At 43.1% G+C, this 15650-nt stretch overlaps 1 protein-coding gene across 6 annotated transcripts in view; it reads right to left on the bottom strand.

Moving 5' to 3' along the window:
* Nucleotides 1-2984: 2984 nt before the first annotated feature.
* The window catches only part of OTUD7B (OTU deubiquitinase 7B), a 51408-nt gene continuing 38742 nt past the window's right edge, over nt 2985-15650 (bottom strand). For all 6 annotated transcript variants that reach the window (XM_004435943.3, XM_014791750.2, XM_087444070.1 and 3 more), the window contains 7 exons: nt 14842-14969; nt 10469-10581; nt 8449-8576; nt 7992-8141; nt 7023-7137; nt 6030-6114; nt 2985-5047 (listed from right to left, as the gene is read on the bottom strand). In XM_004435943.3, coding sequence (XP_004436000.1) covers nt 3839-5047; nt 6030-6114; nt 7023-7137; nt 7992-8141; nt 8449-8576; nt 10469-10581; nt 14842-14969 — 1928 coding nt within the window. In that variant the 3' untranslated portion in view covers nt 2985-3838. The remainder of the gene's footprint in view (nt 5048-6029; nt 6115-7022; nt 7138-7991; nt 8142-8448; nt 8577-10468; nt 10582-14841; nt 14970-15650) is intronic.

Below are 15650 nucleotides of genomic sequence, written 5' to 3'. Positions count from 1 at the left end.
ACAAAGTCAGTGCTAATTTTTGTTTGTTTTATTGGTATGTGAGCTTTACTTTCCCTTGAAGAAGAAATTGAGCCAACAGGAAAGGGAGGGCACTTCCCTCCAGGCCCTGTACAGCACTGAGTTTAACACCATCCCCACTCCATAAAGAGATTGAATCTTTAAAAAAAATTTTTTTTGATACAATCTTTTTATTTTGTTGATAGAATCCAGTAAGAGGGAAGAACTCTTCATTAAATCTTATAACTCTCAGTAAAACCAGCACAGATGAAGGGAAGAACATGGAGGCCTATCCTACAGTATACCTGCTCCATCAGGGCTGGGGTAGAGAAAGTAGGGTAGAGGGGTAGCACTGTCTTAAATCAAAAGGGGAAAAACAAGAACCCTGAAAATCTACCCTCTCCAATAATAACATCAGTAAGTACCCCAATGCCCTGGGTTAAAGGAACTAAGTGCACTTATTTAAGCCTGAGAGATGATATCATCCCTCATCTAGGGTTACAGGGTCTACCTCCCCCATTCATCCACATACCCCTCCTTAACTAAGGAAGTTTTGTTTATTTTGAGTGCATGCCATGTACCCCTGTCCTCCCTTTTCCCCAACACAGTAATTGCATGGGCTTGCCTCTTTTACCCCCTCATCTTCCCAAAATACCACAAACCAACCCAAGTCTGTTTTCAATTCCCAGGCATTATTCCTTCACCTCTCTTCCCACACAACCCCCTCAAAGAACAAAGCAAAACAAACTTTACTCATCCCTATAGAAAAATATCCATTGACTCAGGGTCCCTCATCCTTAGAATGGAGAGTTTGTTTAATGCCTCAATAGTTACCTTCTCAAATTAAAAAAAAAAAAAAGTTAATTTATTTCTTAATACAAAGCTATAGGGCCTAAATAAAGTCCTATTTTACCATACTCATTCACCCCTAGCCCACCCCCAAGAATTTCCACCTTTTTTATTTGAAAAGAGGTCAAAAGGAATTAGGATTAATTTATAAATCGAAACAAAAACAAACATGACACAAAGTTTCTGGTTTTGTTCATTTGTCCTCAGTTTTTAAAAACAGAAGTATTAGCTAGAATCTAATAACAGATCAAATCCAAACACAGCAGTCCAGTAGAGAATCAACACTTTCCTGGTTTTATTCTCTGGGAAAACCCCTGGTCTGTTTCCATTCCTATTGGTCCAGGCCAGAATCCTATGATAACGATGGATGCCTATGGGAAAGACAGGTGAGCTGTGAAAATTTAAGGTGTGAGCTTGAGCCATCTGCTGGTTGGGTGCATGTTAGGGATGGAAGTTCACCAGGTGGTGGTCTCACCAGTGTTGTTCTAACCCCAGAAACAGGGTGAGGTGAGCAAGGCACTCAGACTTTGGGCACAAAAGTTAAAGGGTGCCCAAAAACCCAGTATTTTTTGAAAATCAAAATTTTAATGCAGTATTTTTTGAAAATCAAAACTAATGTAGAAAACTCCACAATGAACAAAGTATCAAAACTTTAAAGACAAGATTCAATCCCGTACTTGCTCCATTCAGCCTTACTTCCCTCACCCTAATCCCAGTTCTGTTGGATGCTGTCTTGATTTTGATATTTTGTTCATCATGGATTTTTTGCATTGATTTTTTTAAAATACTGCAATAAAACAGTATTTATCTTGATTACTGAGTTTTTCGGCACTCTCTTAAGTTTTGTACCTGAGGGGAGTGCTCTTCTCATACTAGTCCCAGTCCAGATATATATACATTCCCTCCTTTGGAACCTATTTCCTTTGACCTCATTGCTTGCCTAACACCAGTCTATTTTCAGATAAAAGCCTAAGAATTAATAGCCATAGGACATGATTAAACCAACAGACTATCCGATTCGGAAAATAAGTGACTTTCAAGTTTGTTGAGGAGAAAGGAACCTTTCTAAACTGTGAGAAGTTCCAATGAAGAGGACAGTCTTGGCTGGCTTTGTTACCAAGGGGGAAATATGATGACAACTTTCCTGATTGGGCAGAAGCAAATACGAGTCACCCAACACATACACCCAGCCTATCTCTGCCTTAGATCAAATGTGGGGATTACATTCCACGGGATGGGTTATGCGTACATACCTCAAAAGAGAAATCTAAATACAGAGAAATAGCCCCAAGTAACACTCTGGACACTTAAGTATACTTATTCCCCTTCTTCATATGCACCCAGGAGTGTATACAATTGCATAGTTGATTTTTTTCCCCAGAAAAAAAAATAAAGAAAAAGGAAAATCGGCCCAGGATAGGTCCTCCAGTTTAAAGCTCTTAGAAATGGTGCTGGCCAGAGCATAGGCTGTCCAGACTTGTGCTTTGTGCAAAATGCAAAGGAGCTCCCCCTATTGTGTCCACAGGCCCACTCCCACCCCCTGGGGGAAAGGGTTGGGTCAGGGAAAGGGGGAAACCCAAAGACAGATCAGCTCATTGGGAGTAATCTGTGATCTGTGGTTATAGTTCACTAAAATAGATTTCTCTACCTTTTTATAAATTGCCCCTAACCCCTATCCCATGTTTCAACATCAGTCCTATTATCAAAAATATCTCTTACAAATTTTTTTTATTATTTTAATAAACTAACCACAGATTAAGGTCAGCTATGGCTTAACAAAAGAAGCCGGGATGTTACGTTCTTTCTCCAAAAGTAGAGAGGAAGAAGAATCATTTAAATAGGAAAAAAAATATCAGTCTTTAAAATGTTTTTGCTTGCTGGGGTCTTTTTGTTTGTTTCTTTTCCGGAAAAAAAAAAAATAGTCAAAAAAATAAGTTGCTTTCTACAGAAACACAGCAGCAGAGGATGGTAGTGCTCTATTCAGGTTTTTGGTTTTGTTTGAAACAGTCTGGCCAAACGTCTGTCCTTCTCCTACCCCTCCCAAGGCGCATTCAAACCGCAATGTGTGGTTATTGCTAAGTAGTTAAAAAAGATCACCCCTGTGCCAACTCACCTGGAGAAAATCCAACACACACCGCTGCTCTTCCCTTCCCCACAGGGAATTTTTTTTAATAAAATTAAAGTCTTAAAAAAAAAAATCACAACCTTCTTAACTTAGCTGAGCTCAAACCTCAAAAAGGATGAGGAAAAGATAGGGGGCAATCAGCAATCTCCTCTTGAACTAGAACAGATGACCGATGGCTGTTTAGAAGGAAGTAAAACTTAAGAGGAAAAGGATTCTCCTTTTAAGTTCCTCCCTTACCCATCTCAATAAACCAATTTAATCTACCTCCCTCCTAATAAGCACCCATGAGCACACATTACTGCCTTGTCTTTCCAGATCCTTCAGGAGGAAGAATTTATCCAACCCTAATTTCCACCTTAATTCAAATTAATAGCAAATTTGTGTAATTTCCCATTTTCTTTCCCCACTCCCGACTCCACCACCATGTGCTTTTTTCCAACCTAAAAGAACTTTGGTCTGCTTTTTCTTTTATTAACTGAGAACCTCCTTTGCCTGTTCCTCCTCCAGACTTCTGCCCACCTCCCCACCCCCACACACCAAACCTTCCCCTCCTACTTTCCCTTTGGTCCTGGGATAGACCCAAGGGGTTATGCGACAGAATCACCATCTTTCCCCCCTTGTACCTCCTCAGTCCCATCAAGTCAAGATTGGCAAAGGACTAGTACAGCCCACGAGGCACCGTCCAGCCCTGACCTGCTCTTGCCAGCCTGGCAGCTCTCCAGGGCACACACACTTCAAAGTTTCTAGCCAGGCTCCCAGAAACATTACTGCATTTGCCCCGTCAACATGGGGGCTGGGTCTTGATGAGCCAATTAGTTGAGCTTAACTTTCTTTGTTTAGCCCCCTTGCCCGCCAAGGTTCCCTCATTCAGAACCTGTGCACCAGCAACTCCCCACCGGGTTCACGTTCCCTCCTCCTCAGTTCTTCCCTGTAACAGCAGGAGCAGAAGTTGTTTGTCTCAGGGTGTCCATAGAAGCTGCAGTTCGGTTGTTTGCATTTGGTCTGGGTTGGGGGAAGCCCCCGGGCACTTCCGGCCCATCCATCTGGCTCAGGGGGCTCTCTGTAGCCATTGCTATAGGAATCAGTAACGCGGAAGGTGGGTGGTAACAATGCACCCCTGTGAACTCCATCCTTGGAGTGACTGCCTGGCTCCAGAGAAGGGATGCTGTCCTGATGGGGGTAGGGTCGCCCAGGAGGGCATTGTCTGGGGAAGGTGGCATATGGTGGTAGGCCCCCAACACATGGACCCCCTGCCAACTGCCTCCGGGGTTCCTGGCAGTGGACTCCACCCCCAGAAGGCCGAGGGATAGTAAAGCCCCCAGGGTAGCCAGTAGAGAATGCCGTTGTCTTGGACTCTGCTGGGGGGGCAGTCAGCAGCTCCTCCCCGCCATCTGGCTCTGGCTTTTTGGCTGGAGGAGGCCCACTCCCTGCTCCTCCGTTCATAATCTTCCTCTCTGCCTCCTTCTGCTTCTGCTCTGCCAGGAATCTCTCCTCCGCATCAGAAAGGTAGCGCTGGATCATCTCCTCCTGATATTGGTGACGGTGACCCATCTTCAGGGTTCCAACAAAAATAAATTTCCCCTCCCCTTGCATTGCAATCCTCATAATGCTCAGGCTTTGCATCACCTCCTGGCTATACTTGCTACCTCCATTACCAACAGACTCAGATGTAGGCTTCTCAGATACAGGCCCATCCCCAGCTGCCTCCTCCTTACCACCCTTCCAGCTCTTCAGTGTGTTTTTCTTCTTCTTCTCCAGTGTCTCAGTGCCACTGCTTACCCCTGACCCCATTCCCATCCCTCCAGGCTTAGAACCCTTGCTGTGCATCAGGCCTCCCATGTTCTTCTTAAGCTTGCTCCCCAAGGTTTTGCCAAAGCTGCCCAGTTTGTTAGCCACAGAATCTGCCCTCTTCTTGTCCTTCTCCCGATCTCGTTTTGACTTCTCTTTCCGCTTGCTGCCCTCATTGCTGGTAGAACTGCTGCCAACTGACTCCTTGTCTGATTCCCCAGACTCAGGAGTGGACCGGGGCTCATCTCCAGCCAAGGCTGTGGGGGACTCAGGCTGGGCCAGGGGAGCCTAGAAGAGACAAGAACAGTATTGACAGTCATCCCATTGGTCTGAGTTGAGGGAAGCCCCCAGGGACCTCTAGCCCACCCAGCTGGCGCTCATGGGGCTCCCTGCAGCCACTGATGTAGGAATTAGTCATGTGGAAACAGCATAGTAACACCCCTACAAACTCCATTCTTGGAGTGACTGCCAAGTTCCGTGATGGGGTCCCCCAGGAGGGCATTGTTCTTCCCCAGCTCAGTCAGCTCTCCCATAGACCAGGGAAAGATGTATCTAATATTTAACTTTTATCTCACCCCCTGCAATTTGACTCCCTTCTATAATAAGGAGATATCAAAATGAGGCCTGACTGTTCTTCTAGAGCAGTGAGCAACTATACAATACGTGGCCTCTGGGTGAGGAGGGAGAATATTCTATAGATACTAGAAGGTCCTTTATTATAAATTTCTCTATGCCAAATTCTGCCCAAAATTAATCTCAAGCATGTCTTAACTAACCACAGCCAACCAAGTCTAACCATGCTGCATCCCCCTAGACATTCAGCCCTGGAGTCCATCAATTTGCCCTGGCTCCTGTGTTCCTGATCTATGGATAATAATGACGTCCTCAGAACCTCCTGAATCAGGAGCTCTTTAAGCTATTCTGTCTCCTCTGGTGCCCAACACAGAGGTCTATGTATAGAGGGCTTGGGACAAAGTAATGACAATCTCAAGCTCACCAAAAAGTCCAAAAAACTTTTCTTGAAGAATGTGTGTTAGTATCAGAAATCAGAGCTTGGTTGGAGAGGAGATGTGGAAAACAGAGGGCAGTGACAAGTAGAAAGGCAGGAAAAAGTGTCTTTTGGAACTTATCTGATATTTTCCAGTTATTCCTAACCTTGAATCATAAGCCACCACTCAGAAGAGATTCAGAAGGAGACCACCACCAGATGTCCTTGTTCTGTCACTGAAAATGAGGACGTACAAAGGTGAGGTGGTTGAGAAGTCCTCACCTGTGCATCAGAGGACACTGGGATCCACTTCACATTCATGTAGCTATGAAGCAAATGCAGTTTGACCTCTAGGGACAGGATTACACTGTGAAAAGGAGAAAAAAGAATTAAAAACATACTGTGACCTTTAAAAAGCAAAGCATTGTGATCCAGTTGGGAGGTGGGCTGGGAGAGGACTACATGGCTTGGGACTCAGACAGGGTTGGGTTTGAGTTATAGCTCTACCAAATACTAAAGCTTTATGACCTTCAGCAAGTCACTTCAACCTCCCCGAAACTCAGCTGGGGTTGACAATGGGGACAGATAATAATATCTATCCTGTGGGGTTGTTGTTAAGATTAAAATGGTATTTGGAAAGGGCCCAGCACAGTGTCTGGAAAATAGGAAATACTAAACAGTAGCCATTATTATTGTTGTTGTTATAAATATTATTTAAAAGGAGCTTTTGATAATCAGGTGAGAACTTTTTAAAAAGCCGTAAACTCTGGGTTTTTGAATCAATCCCTCTCAGTTGGGTCCCAGTTTCAGGAGCCCAAAGAAGGAAGCACAGGGTAAGAGGTAAGGAAGGAGCTTTTAGATTCATATGCCCTTCACAGGAAGCTGTGGAGGGAGGTAGGAGGAAGGGTAAACCAGATTCCGGGAGGCGGGACGGGGGGTAGGGGAGAATGTGTTTTCCTTGCTGTTTAAATTCCAGAAAGGCAAAAATCAAGAGCAAACTATTTTGGTCAACTACTTAAAAATCCTCTCACTTGAGCCAGAGAAGTGTGATTTGATTATCTTGATTTTCTGATTACTATTTTGGGATTCTGGGATGTATCAATGTACGAACACTCTTCATAGTAAAAGGAAAGAACAAGTCCATCTTCCCAAAGATACTGGAGCTAGGATATGACAGTCTTGCCTCAGAGCTGAGGAAAAGTCCCTGGGAGACAGATGCTGTATGTGGAAGAGATGGCAGCTACAAAGCAGATGGAAGGGCTAGGCCTGCCTCACCTGGCCAATCGGACATTGTCATTGTCATCTTTGCCCCATTCCCAGCCCTTTCCAGGGTCCACAGCAAAGTGCAAGGGCAGCAGCTTATGCTCTGAATCTGTAAGTGGGATCACAGCTGGAGAGGAAAAAACATGACATCAAAGAGTCTCCTTGAGGAGAGACCAAGGCAACTGAACACAGTCTGACTTAACTAAAAAGGAGGCTGAATCATAACACAGGTCTCTAACTGAAGTCACTTCTCAACTCTTACATGTAAATTACCCTAGCATTAAAAACTAACAGACTGGGAGGGCTGGCCCAGTGGCGGTCAAGTGCGTGTGCTCCGCTACGGCAGCCTGGGGTTTGCAGGTTCGGACCCCGGGCACGCACTGATGCACCGCTTGTCAAGCCATGCTGTGGCAGCGTCCCATATAAAGTAGAGGAAGATGGGCACAGATGTTAGCCCAGGGCCAATCTTCTTCAGCAAAAAGAGGAGGATTGGCATCAGATCTTGGCTCAGAGCTAATCTTCCTCACACACACACACAAAAAATCTAACAGACTGGTTTTCCCTTAATATCCAGCACACAATTTAGGCCACTAATCTCCATGACTCCCCACCAGTCAGTCAACTAACACTCATGATGTTCTTGCCAGTGAATGTGAATTCAGGGAATTCAAAATCATTATTAAGACAAATACAGCAAAGCATCATTTGGAAGGTTATGACCTCAATACATATGCTCTTTACTCCAGAATAGGGAGCAGGGAAGAGAAACTACTGTGTTTTTCCCCCAAACCATTTTCTTTTTTCTTAATCCTTCATTTTAAAACCCTGGTATATCTTATAGCTTAGTAAAACAGTATCAATATACGTGCTGTCTGGGCTTCATGTCACTTAATTCTTTCTTCTTACATTCTCTATCTGTTTTTCCAAATGAAAATAAAGCAAACCAAAAGACACCAGAGACACAGACATTGCATTCGATACCTTGTTCCTTGGCATTCTCCTTCTGTTCCATGGACACAAGTGCAGAAAAGTGGGCCTGATCGTAGGCGAGCACCAGAGGTGAGCGGTGACACTGGCTGGCTGGGACCTCCAAGGGCAGATAGATTCCCCCAAAGGGAATAGGGGCGAATGCTACAGGAAACCATGAAGATTATTATCAAGGCTATGTTCTTGCCTAGTGGGCAATCCCTCCACCCCACTGCCAATTGAGTCATCCCTTTCATTCCAACCCCTGTTTAATAATTCTTTCCTGAGAAGCCCCATCAATTAACCCCAACTGCTTTCCTCTGAATCTCTTGAGAATTTTGTATTATTCTAATTTATACCTTGTTTTTTCCCAAGGGTCTATATTTCCCCTTTCCTGCCCTCCTCCCAGTACTTAGCCCAAGGCTCTGCAAATAGGGGATGCTCAGGCTGGAGTGAGGATTAACTGACTCACCTTCCCCACCGGAGTCCCTCAGCATGGTGTCTGCCACGACGACTATGGGCCTCCTAAGCACATGGGCAAGGACAAAGACGTGGAATTCTTCTAGGCTCTCATATACAGGCTCCTCTGAACTCTCCACCCTAGAGTTGCAAGAGGGGAGACAGTGGAAGGGATACAGTGGAAGGGAGAGGGAAGAAAACAAAACAAGAGACCCCTGAAGACCAGTTCTGCAAAGAGGAAAAAGAGACTATCCTTTTCTGGTTTTCTAACCTTAAGGCTGCCACAGACATAGCTGATTATTTTATGCTACCATGGCTATTTCTACTTCCATTTCACAGATGGGAAATCTGAGAAAAGAGATTTGAAGGCTCTAGGGTTAAAGTAGTGTTAGGAATCTGAAGGTAATCCCTCTCTTAATACCCATGTTGTTCAACAACCTTTCCCAATTCTCTTTATCCAGTAGCTCAGTACACAACTGTGTAGCCTCATCCTGCTTACTTTACCCACCACAACCACTCACACATCACACTCATCATGTCCTACAAAAAAAAAAAATTCCTCCTCCTATGTTCCCTTACTTGAAGAACAGCCTCACCATCTACCTAGTGAGCTAATCAGAAATCTGTGAAATAGTTATTGTTCTTTATCTCTGATCTTCAATTAGTCACCTGGCTTAACCAATTCCATCTCTTAAGTGTCTCTTATATCTGTCTCCTCTGGCCCATCTGCAATCTACCACTCCTGCTCACACCCTCTCCTTCCTGGATTACTACAACAGCCTCTAGTCTCATTCTCCTGCACTTCGTCATCTACTCGGCTGTCAGTGTGTTCAAACACACGAATTTGCCCCTGTCACTTACATACTCATAATTCAGTGGCTTCCTGCCCCCTAAAGCAATGTTATTCAACATTGGGTGCTTGCTACAAATGCAGATTTCTGGGCCTTACATCAGTCCAACTCAACTGGACTTCCTTAGGGTGGAGGTCCAGAAATCTGCATTTTAAACAATCCTCTCAGATTATTCTTATGCACAATAGAGTTTAGATAGGTTATAATTTTTAACTTTTTATTACAGAAAGTTTCAAAATTTTAAACATACTCAAAACTAGAAAGAATATTATACTAAACTCTCATGTATCCATCACCCAGCCTCAACAATTATAAACACATGGTCAATCTCGTTTCACCTAGACCTCAATCTATTTCCCTATCAGCCCCCAGCCCACCCCACCAGATTATTCTGAGGCAAACTGGACACCATATCATTTCATCCATAAATATTTCAGTTTCTATCTCTAAAAAATGTCTCCTTTTAAAAACAACCACAATACCATTAATATCACATTTAAAAAATTTTACAATAATCAAACATAGACATTGTGCACATTTCCCCAACTGTCTTATAAATGTCCATTCCGATTGGTTGATATGTGTTTTTTTTTTTTTTTAAAGATTTTATTTATTTTATTTTTTGCCCCCAAAGCCCCAGTAGATAGTTGTATGCCATAGCTGCACACCCTTCTAGTTGCTGTATGTGGGACGCGGCCTCAGCATGGCCGGACAAGCGGTGCATCGGTGCGCGCCTGGGATCCAAACCTGGGCCACCAGTAGCGGAGTGCATGCACTTAACCACTAAGCCACAGGGCCGGCCCCTTAACTGTCTTTAAACTTAGGTTCCCTCTCCCTTTTTATTTTCATTGAAATTTATTTATTGAGGAAACTGGGTCATTTGTACTGCAGTTTCCCAAAGTCTGGATAGGATACAATTTTACTTCCTTAGCGTGATTCAAGAGAAACCTTAGCATGGCACACAAAAATCTGGATTGCCCAGCATCATCTCTCTCTCATTCTGCACCATGAACTCTATATTCCAGCAACACTGAAGTACCTGTAGGTCCTAGAACATACCATCCTGTTACACCCTTGCCATGGCTCCTCTCTTTCCTTCTAACATCCTCTTAGCACAGAGCTCTTTGGACACTGAGGACTCAGTAAAGATTGTTTCCTGCTCCCCCACTTAGCCATACTTACCCACCACAATTGGCTCCATTGGTACCTAGATGCATGCGGGGTTCACTTGAGGCAAGCTTGATCAGCTCATTCCATTCCTTCTGCCATTCATCCTCTGTGTATACCAACCCTGACTGTGTGAAAGACAGGCAGGGATATCAAGCAATTAGAGGCTAGGTTCAACAGGCAATAGCCATTCCAACTCACTCACATTACCCCACTCCCTATTCTATTAGCACCTGGCTTACAATTTGTACTACAAAGTCAAATCTCCTTTTTATAGTCAAGATTCACGAAAGAAAAGTCTATGATCTCTCTCACACTTCTTTCTCTTCCATTCTCTTCTGACCCATTCCAATCTAGCTTCTGTTTCAGCCCTCCAGCATACACCCCTCACCCCCTACATATCACTTAACCTAACTGACTCTGGCAAAGGACAATGACCTTCTAATTGCCAAATTCAGTGGACTCTTTGGTTCTCATCTTTCTTAGCCCTCATTTGGCATTTGATCTCCTCTTTAAATTTTCTTCTCCCTTAACTTCCACGCTACTTTCTCCTCCCTCTCTGAACTGTGTCTACTCTAGAAATATTGGTGTCATGTCAATGTTTTTAGCTTTGTTCCTTCTGGGTGATATCTTCTACTGCCATAATCTCATGTACTGCCATCTATATGCTCAGGACTCTAAAATCTCACTCTCCAGCCCAGAATTCCTCTTAATTTCTGTATTCACATCCAGCTGCCCACTGAAAATGGCCACTTGTCCATGACTACCTCAAACTCTATACAGTCAAAACTGAACTCCTACCTCTTCCAAAACCCACTCTTCTTCCTATATTCCTACCTTAGTGAATAGCACTATCTATCACCCAAACACCCAAGACAGAAACCAGGGAGTTATCTAAGACTCCTCTCCTTTCACCCACCCCACACTTGGATCCCTTTAGTCCCTGGATTCTTAAGTATGAACTATCGCGATGGATCCTTAACTGGTTTTACTACCAGTCATACATTCTTCTGATCCATTTTCTACAATGCTACCAGAAAGACTTTCCTAATATTGAAATCTGATGATGTTTGCTCCCTGCTACAAATTCTTTTAAGAACTGTCACGGGATATTAGATATAGGTCAAACTCCTTAGCATAGCATACAAAGTCCATTTCCTGGCCATTCCCTACCTCTCTAGTCTGATATATCATTTAATTAGCTGGAGTTCCTTGAATGCACCATGTTGTTTTATACTTCTGAGCTTTTGTGTAGTTTGTTTCTTTTGCCTGGAGCAGCCCATTCCAACCGTCAGGAGAGAACTCAAGTATCATTCCTCTATGAAGCCTTTCCGAAATCTCCCTGGTAGATTGACTACTCCTTCTCTTGTGCCCTCCCTCCTCAACTGCTATACAGACTTCTAGCATAGAAGTCGTAAACTGTTACTTTGTTGCAATTATGTATTTACATGTCCATCTCCTATTGCTACTCTTAAGGGCGGGGACTATGTCTTATGCAGTATGCCTAGTGCCTACTATGTGATCAGTAATCAATAAATACATGCTGAGTGAAACTATAATTTTTATCAAAGGAGTGGGAGAAGTGGTATAAACAATTTCAAAAAATCATATTGACTTTAGGATCTATATGATGATTTGGGAGACAGTCTACCTTATTAATTATATTTGCTTACATTCGTATTAAAATAAGTTTATGTAGCTTAAACACACACTGAGAGAGGAGAATCACACTGGAAACATGAGGGGCATCAGGAACAAATTTAACAGGAATGAAAGAGCTGTTGCGAGCACATTTTACTTTAATAATAAAAAAAATGCCAAAGCTATTTTCAGTTTGTAAAATGCTGTCACAAGTTTTTTCACTCAAAAATTAAGAGCAGGGGCCAGCCCGGTGGCATAGTGGTTAAGTTTGCACACTCTGCTTCGACAGCCTGGAGTTCATGGGTTTGGATCCCAGGTGTGGATCTACACACCACTCATCAAGCCATGCTGTGGCAGTGTCCCACATACAAAATAGAGGAAGACTGGCACAGATGTTAGCTCAGGGCTAATCTTCCTCACCAACAAAATTAAAAGGACAATGCACAGGTTATATATGGGGTGCTCTGGTCACTCTGCTATATGGTCCCCAATACACATCCAGGAGGATCTGTCTCCCTCTTCCTCTCACCTGTTTCTGCTTCCTGTTTTTATACACATAGCCACTAGGTGGTGTACCCTTCTAGCCTGAAAATGTTCTTACTGGGTTTTACCACCTATTTCAACACAAAGGAGGCTCGGGAAATCAAAACTACTTTAGTTTGTTTGGTGTTTGGTACTGGCTACAAGAAACTCCCCAGTCCATCACCCCTCTCCCCACATTCCCACTCCCAAGGTGGGGTATAATGCTATGAATGGTGAGCTAAAGCAATTATCTAGGCCACATTTCCAGTATGGAACTTTCAATGTGCTGAGTAAAAAGATTGCTCCTTTGCTAACCACTCTTTTCTATGCATGTATTTCCATTGGGGACTTTGAGAGGGAATAAGTGGCTGACCAAAAATAGAACTTGGGTATTTCTGGGTGTCCTGGATAAATCCATCATAATCTAACCCCACTTTTAAAATAATAACTATAATAGCTTAATAGCTGGAATTGGGCACACCAATTGTCTGACTGTTGCTGTCACTTCTACTTAATAGCTAGCATGCTCTGGTTTGGCCTTTTCTTGTCTCTAGAGTGGGAAAATCTAAGGTTCAGCTCTGGTGTGAATTCAACAGTGAAGAAGGCAAACTCTAGCCTGGCTCCAGCTAAGGCAAAAGAAATTCTCCACAAGGTCAAATCCAGCTCACCAGGGAGCCATGGGGTTTGGTGGTGATAAAGAATGCTGTTTACTTGGCCTTGCCCCGCATTTATTTCCCTCAGGAATCTTCTGGGGTAGGTAGGCTGATCAAAGGTAGGATTCTGATCTTAATATCATCCTAATTTTAACAATTGGATTCTTTGTTTTTGAGAAAGAAACATAACACATTCTACTCACATATTTTAAATCTTCAGGACATAAAATTCTTTTTTTTTTTTCTTGTGAGGAAGATCAGCCCTGAGCTAACATCTGTTGCCAATCCTCCTCTTTTTGTCAAGGAAGACTGGCCCTGGGCTAACATCCATGCCCATCTTCCTCTACTTGATATGGGACACCACCACAGCATGGCTTGACAAGCGGTGCTTCGGTGCGTGCCCGGGATCCGAACCTGCGAACCCTCGGGCGGCCAAAGTGGCGCGCACGCACTTAACCACTACGCCACCGGGCCAGCCCCTGAGGACATAAAATTCTAATAACTAAAACAAAAAAATCTCTTAGTTCTACATTATGGCCAGCTATGATAGAACAATAAATGGAGAAAAGAAACAACATGGGAAGAAAAAGATAAGTTTCTGAAGAGATATTCCCATATTAATGCCAGAAACACCTAGCCATATACATGGCAAAATACAGATATACATGAAGAGCAGGAGGTAAACATAGAAGACAGAGAGAGAATCAGGGGAAAAGCAAATAGGGAGACCCATTATCTCTATGTAAATGTGTAATGTCATTATTAAAGGGCAAGAGTCCACAAACTTTTTCTGTAAAGGGCCAGACAGTAAATCTTTTAGGCTTTGCGGGCCATGTGCAACTACTCTATTCTGCTGCTGCAGCAGGAAAGCACTTACCTAAACATACACATGTAAATGAATGGGTGGGGCTGTGTTCCAATAAAACTTTTTTTTTTTTTTTTTTACAAAACCAGTTGGTGGGATTTGGCCCATAGGCCATAGTTTGCCCAACCCCTGTTATGGGGATAGAAAGTACAAACAGTCCATTGTTACTTTCTTACACAAAAGCAACCTCGACATTTGCTAAACCCCTGAGAAGTACCATTCAAACTCAATTTAACAGGCATGCTTTTAACATTTTTAAACAAACAAAATGAGTATGTGAAAAACGAATGGTATATATGGCCAAAAAAATTTTTAAGCATTTACATTTCTATAAGGGTTGAAAACATAAGTCCTTAAAAATTGGTCTAGCCTTATTATAAGCAAAAAAACAAAACAATAAAAATCCTATGGACTTGTCATATGTCATTTTGCAAAGGACTGCCACTAAAGGCTTATTGAGAGCCCACCAGTGAAAAGTACAATGTTAGATACCTCCTCTATAGGTCTCTGCTTCCCCACACCAGTTCTCATGACTGTATCAGAAGGCATCTACCCTATGGTGTTATCTGCATTTTCTACAATTTCCAGGATTACAGGAGGAGGTTAACACCGACCTAAGCACCTGGAGACATTTCCTACTGGTAGGCACTGGGCATTTCCCCTAGGTAACTTTGGGGAATGAGGTGCTCCCATCCAAGCCCCCTCACCTCTTTATTCTGCTGTGTTTGCTGCCACCTCCAGCGCCGTTTTAATGCTTCCTTCTCGGCTCCCTTTTCCATCAGGGCATACAAAGCTTTCCGCAGCATCAAGTCCCTGTCATGGAAACCCCACATCCCTACAACAAGAAAACCTAACAGTAAAGACACCTTACTTTGACTCAACTCAACTTATTAATTATGATACACAGACTCTGGCATGAAGGAAATCAGGCTGAAGCCCAGATTCAAAGAAACCCCTGCTGTGACTTAAGGGAAAGGTACTTAAGAAAGAAAAGATGTTCCTACTCTGGAAGTTCAGAAACTCTGAGTGGGGAATACACCACATACTACAAACTCCTGACAGGAAGCCCTTACTCCTGATGCAAGTCTAACCAACTAAAATAAAGCACAGCAGCAGATAAAATGGGTCTGGCACATGGCAATCAGCATCAAAGCTTGAGGGATGTTTGGAAAATGGGGACTTTTTTAAAAGCTAAGGCAAATAATATATTGAATTATAAATAGGCTTTATAATTTAAAGTAAACATGTCTCACAAAGGACTGATGAAAACATATTTTTATACATCAAAAGAATAAATATTAAGTAGAATTATATACACACACATACAGCTATATACTTCTTGCTTACTGCTGCTCATTACTTCTGGGGGTCACCTCTCAGAGTGGGACCCATGCTAAACCCTATATTCTCCCCACAATCCCTGAACAAGACTGGAAAACTTAGGGAGGTTCTGAGTTGACACACACACACACACACACACACACACTCTTGCTCTGAATCATCACTTCTGCCTAAC

The sequence above is a fragment of the Ceratotherium simum genome, chromosome 2, assembly GCF_057802395.1.
Source record: "Ceratotherium simum simum isolate JZ-2026a chromosome 2, ASM5780239v1, whole genome shotgun sequence".
NCBI lineage: Eukaryota > Metazoa > Chordata > Mammalia > Perissodactyla > Rhinocerotidae > Ceratotherium > Ceratotherium simum.
This window is presented reverse-complemented; position numbering and strand designations above follow the sequence as displayed.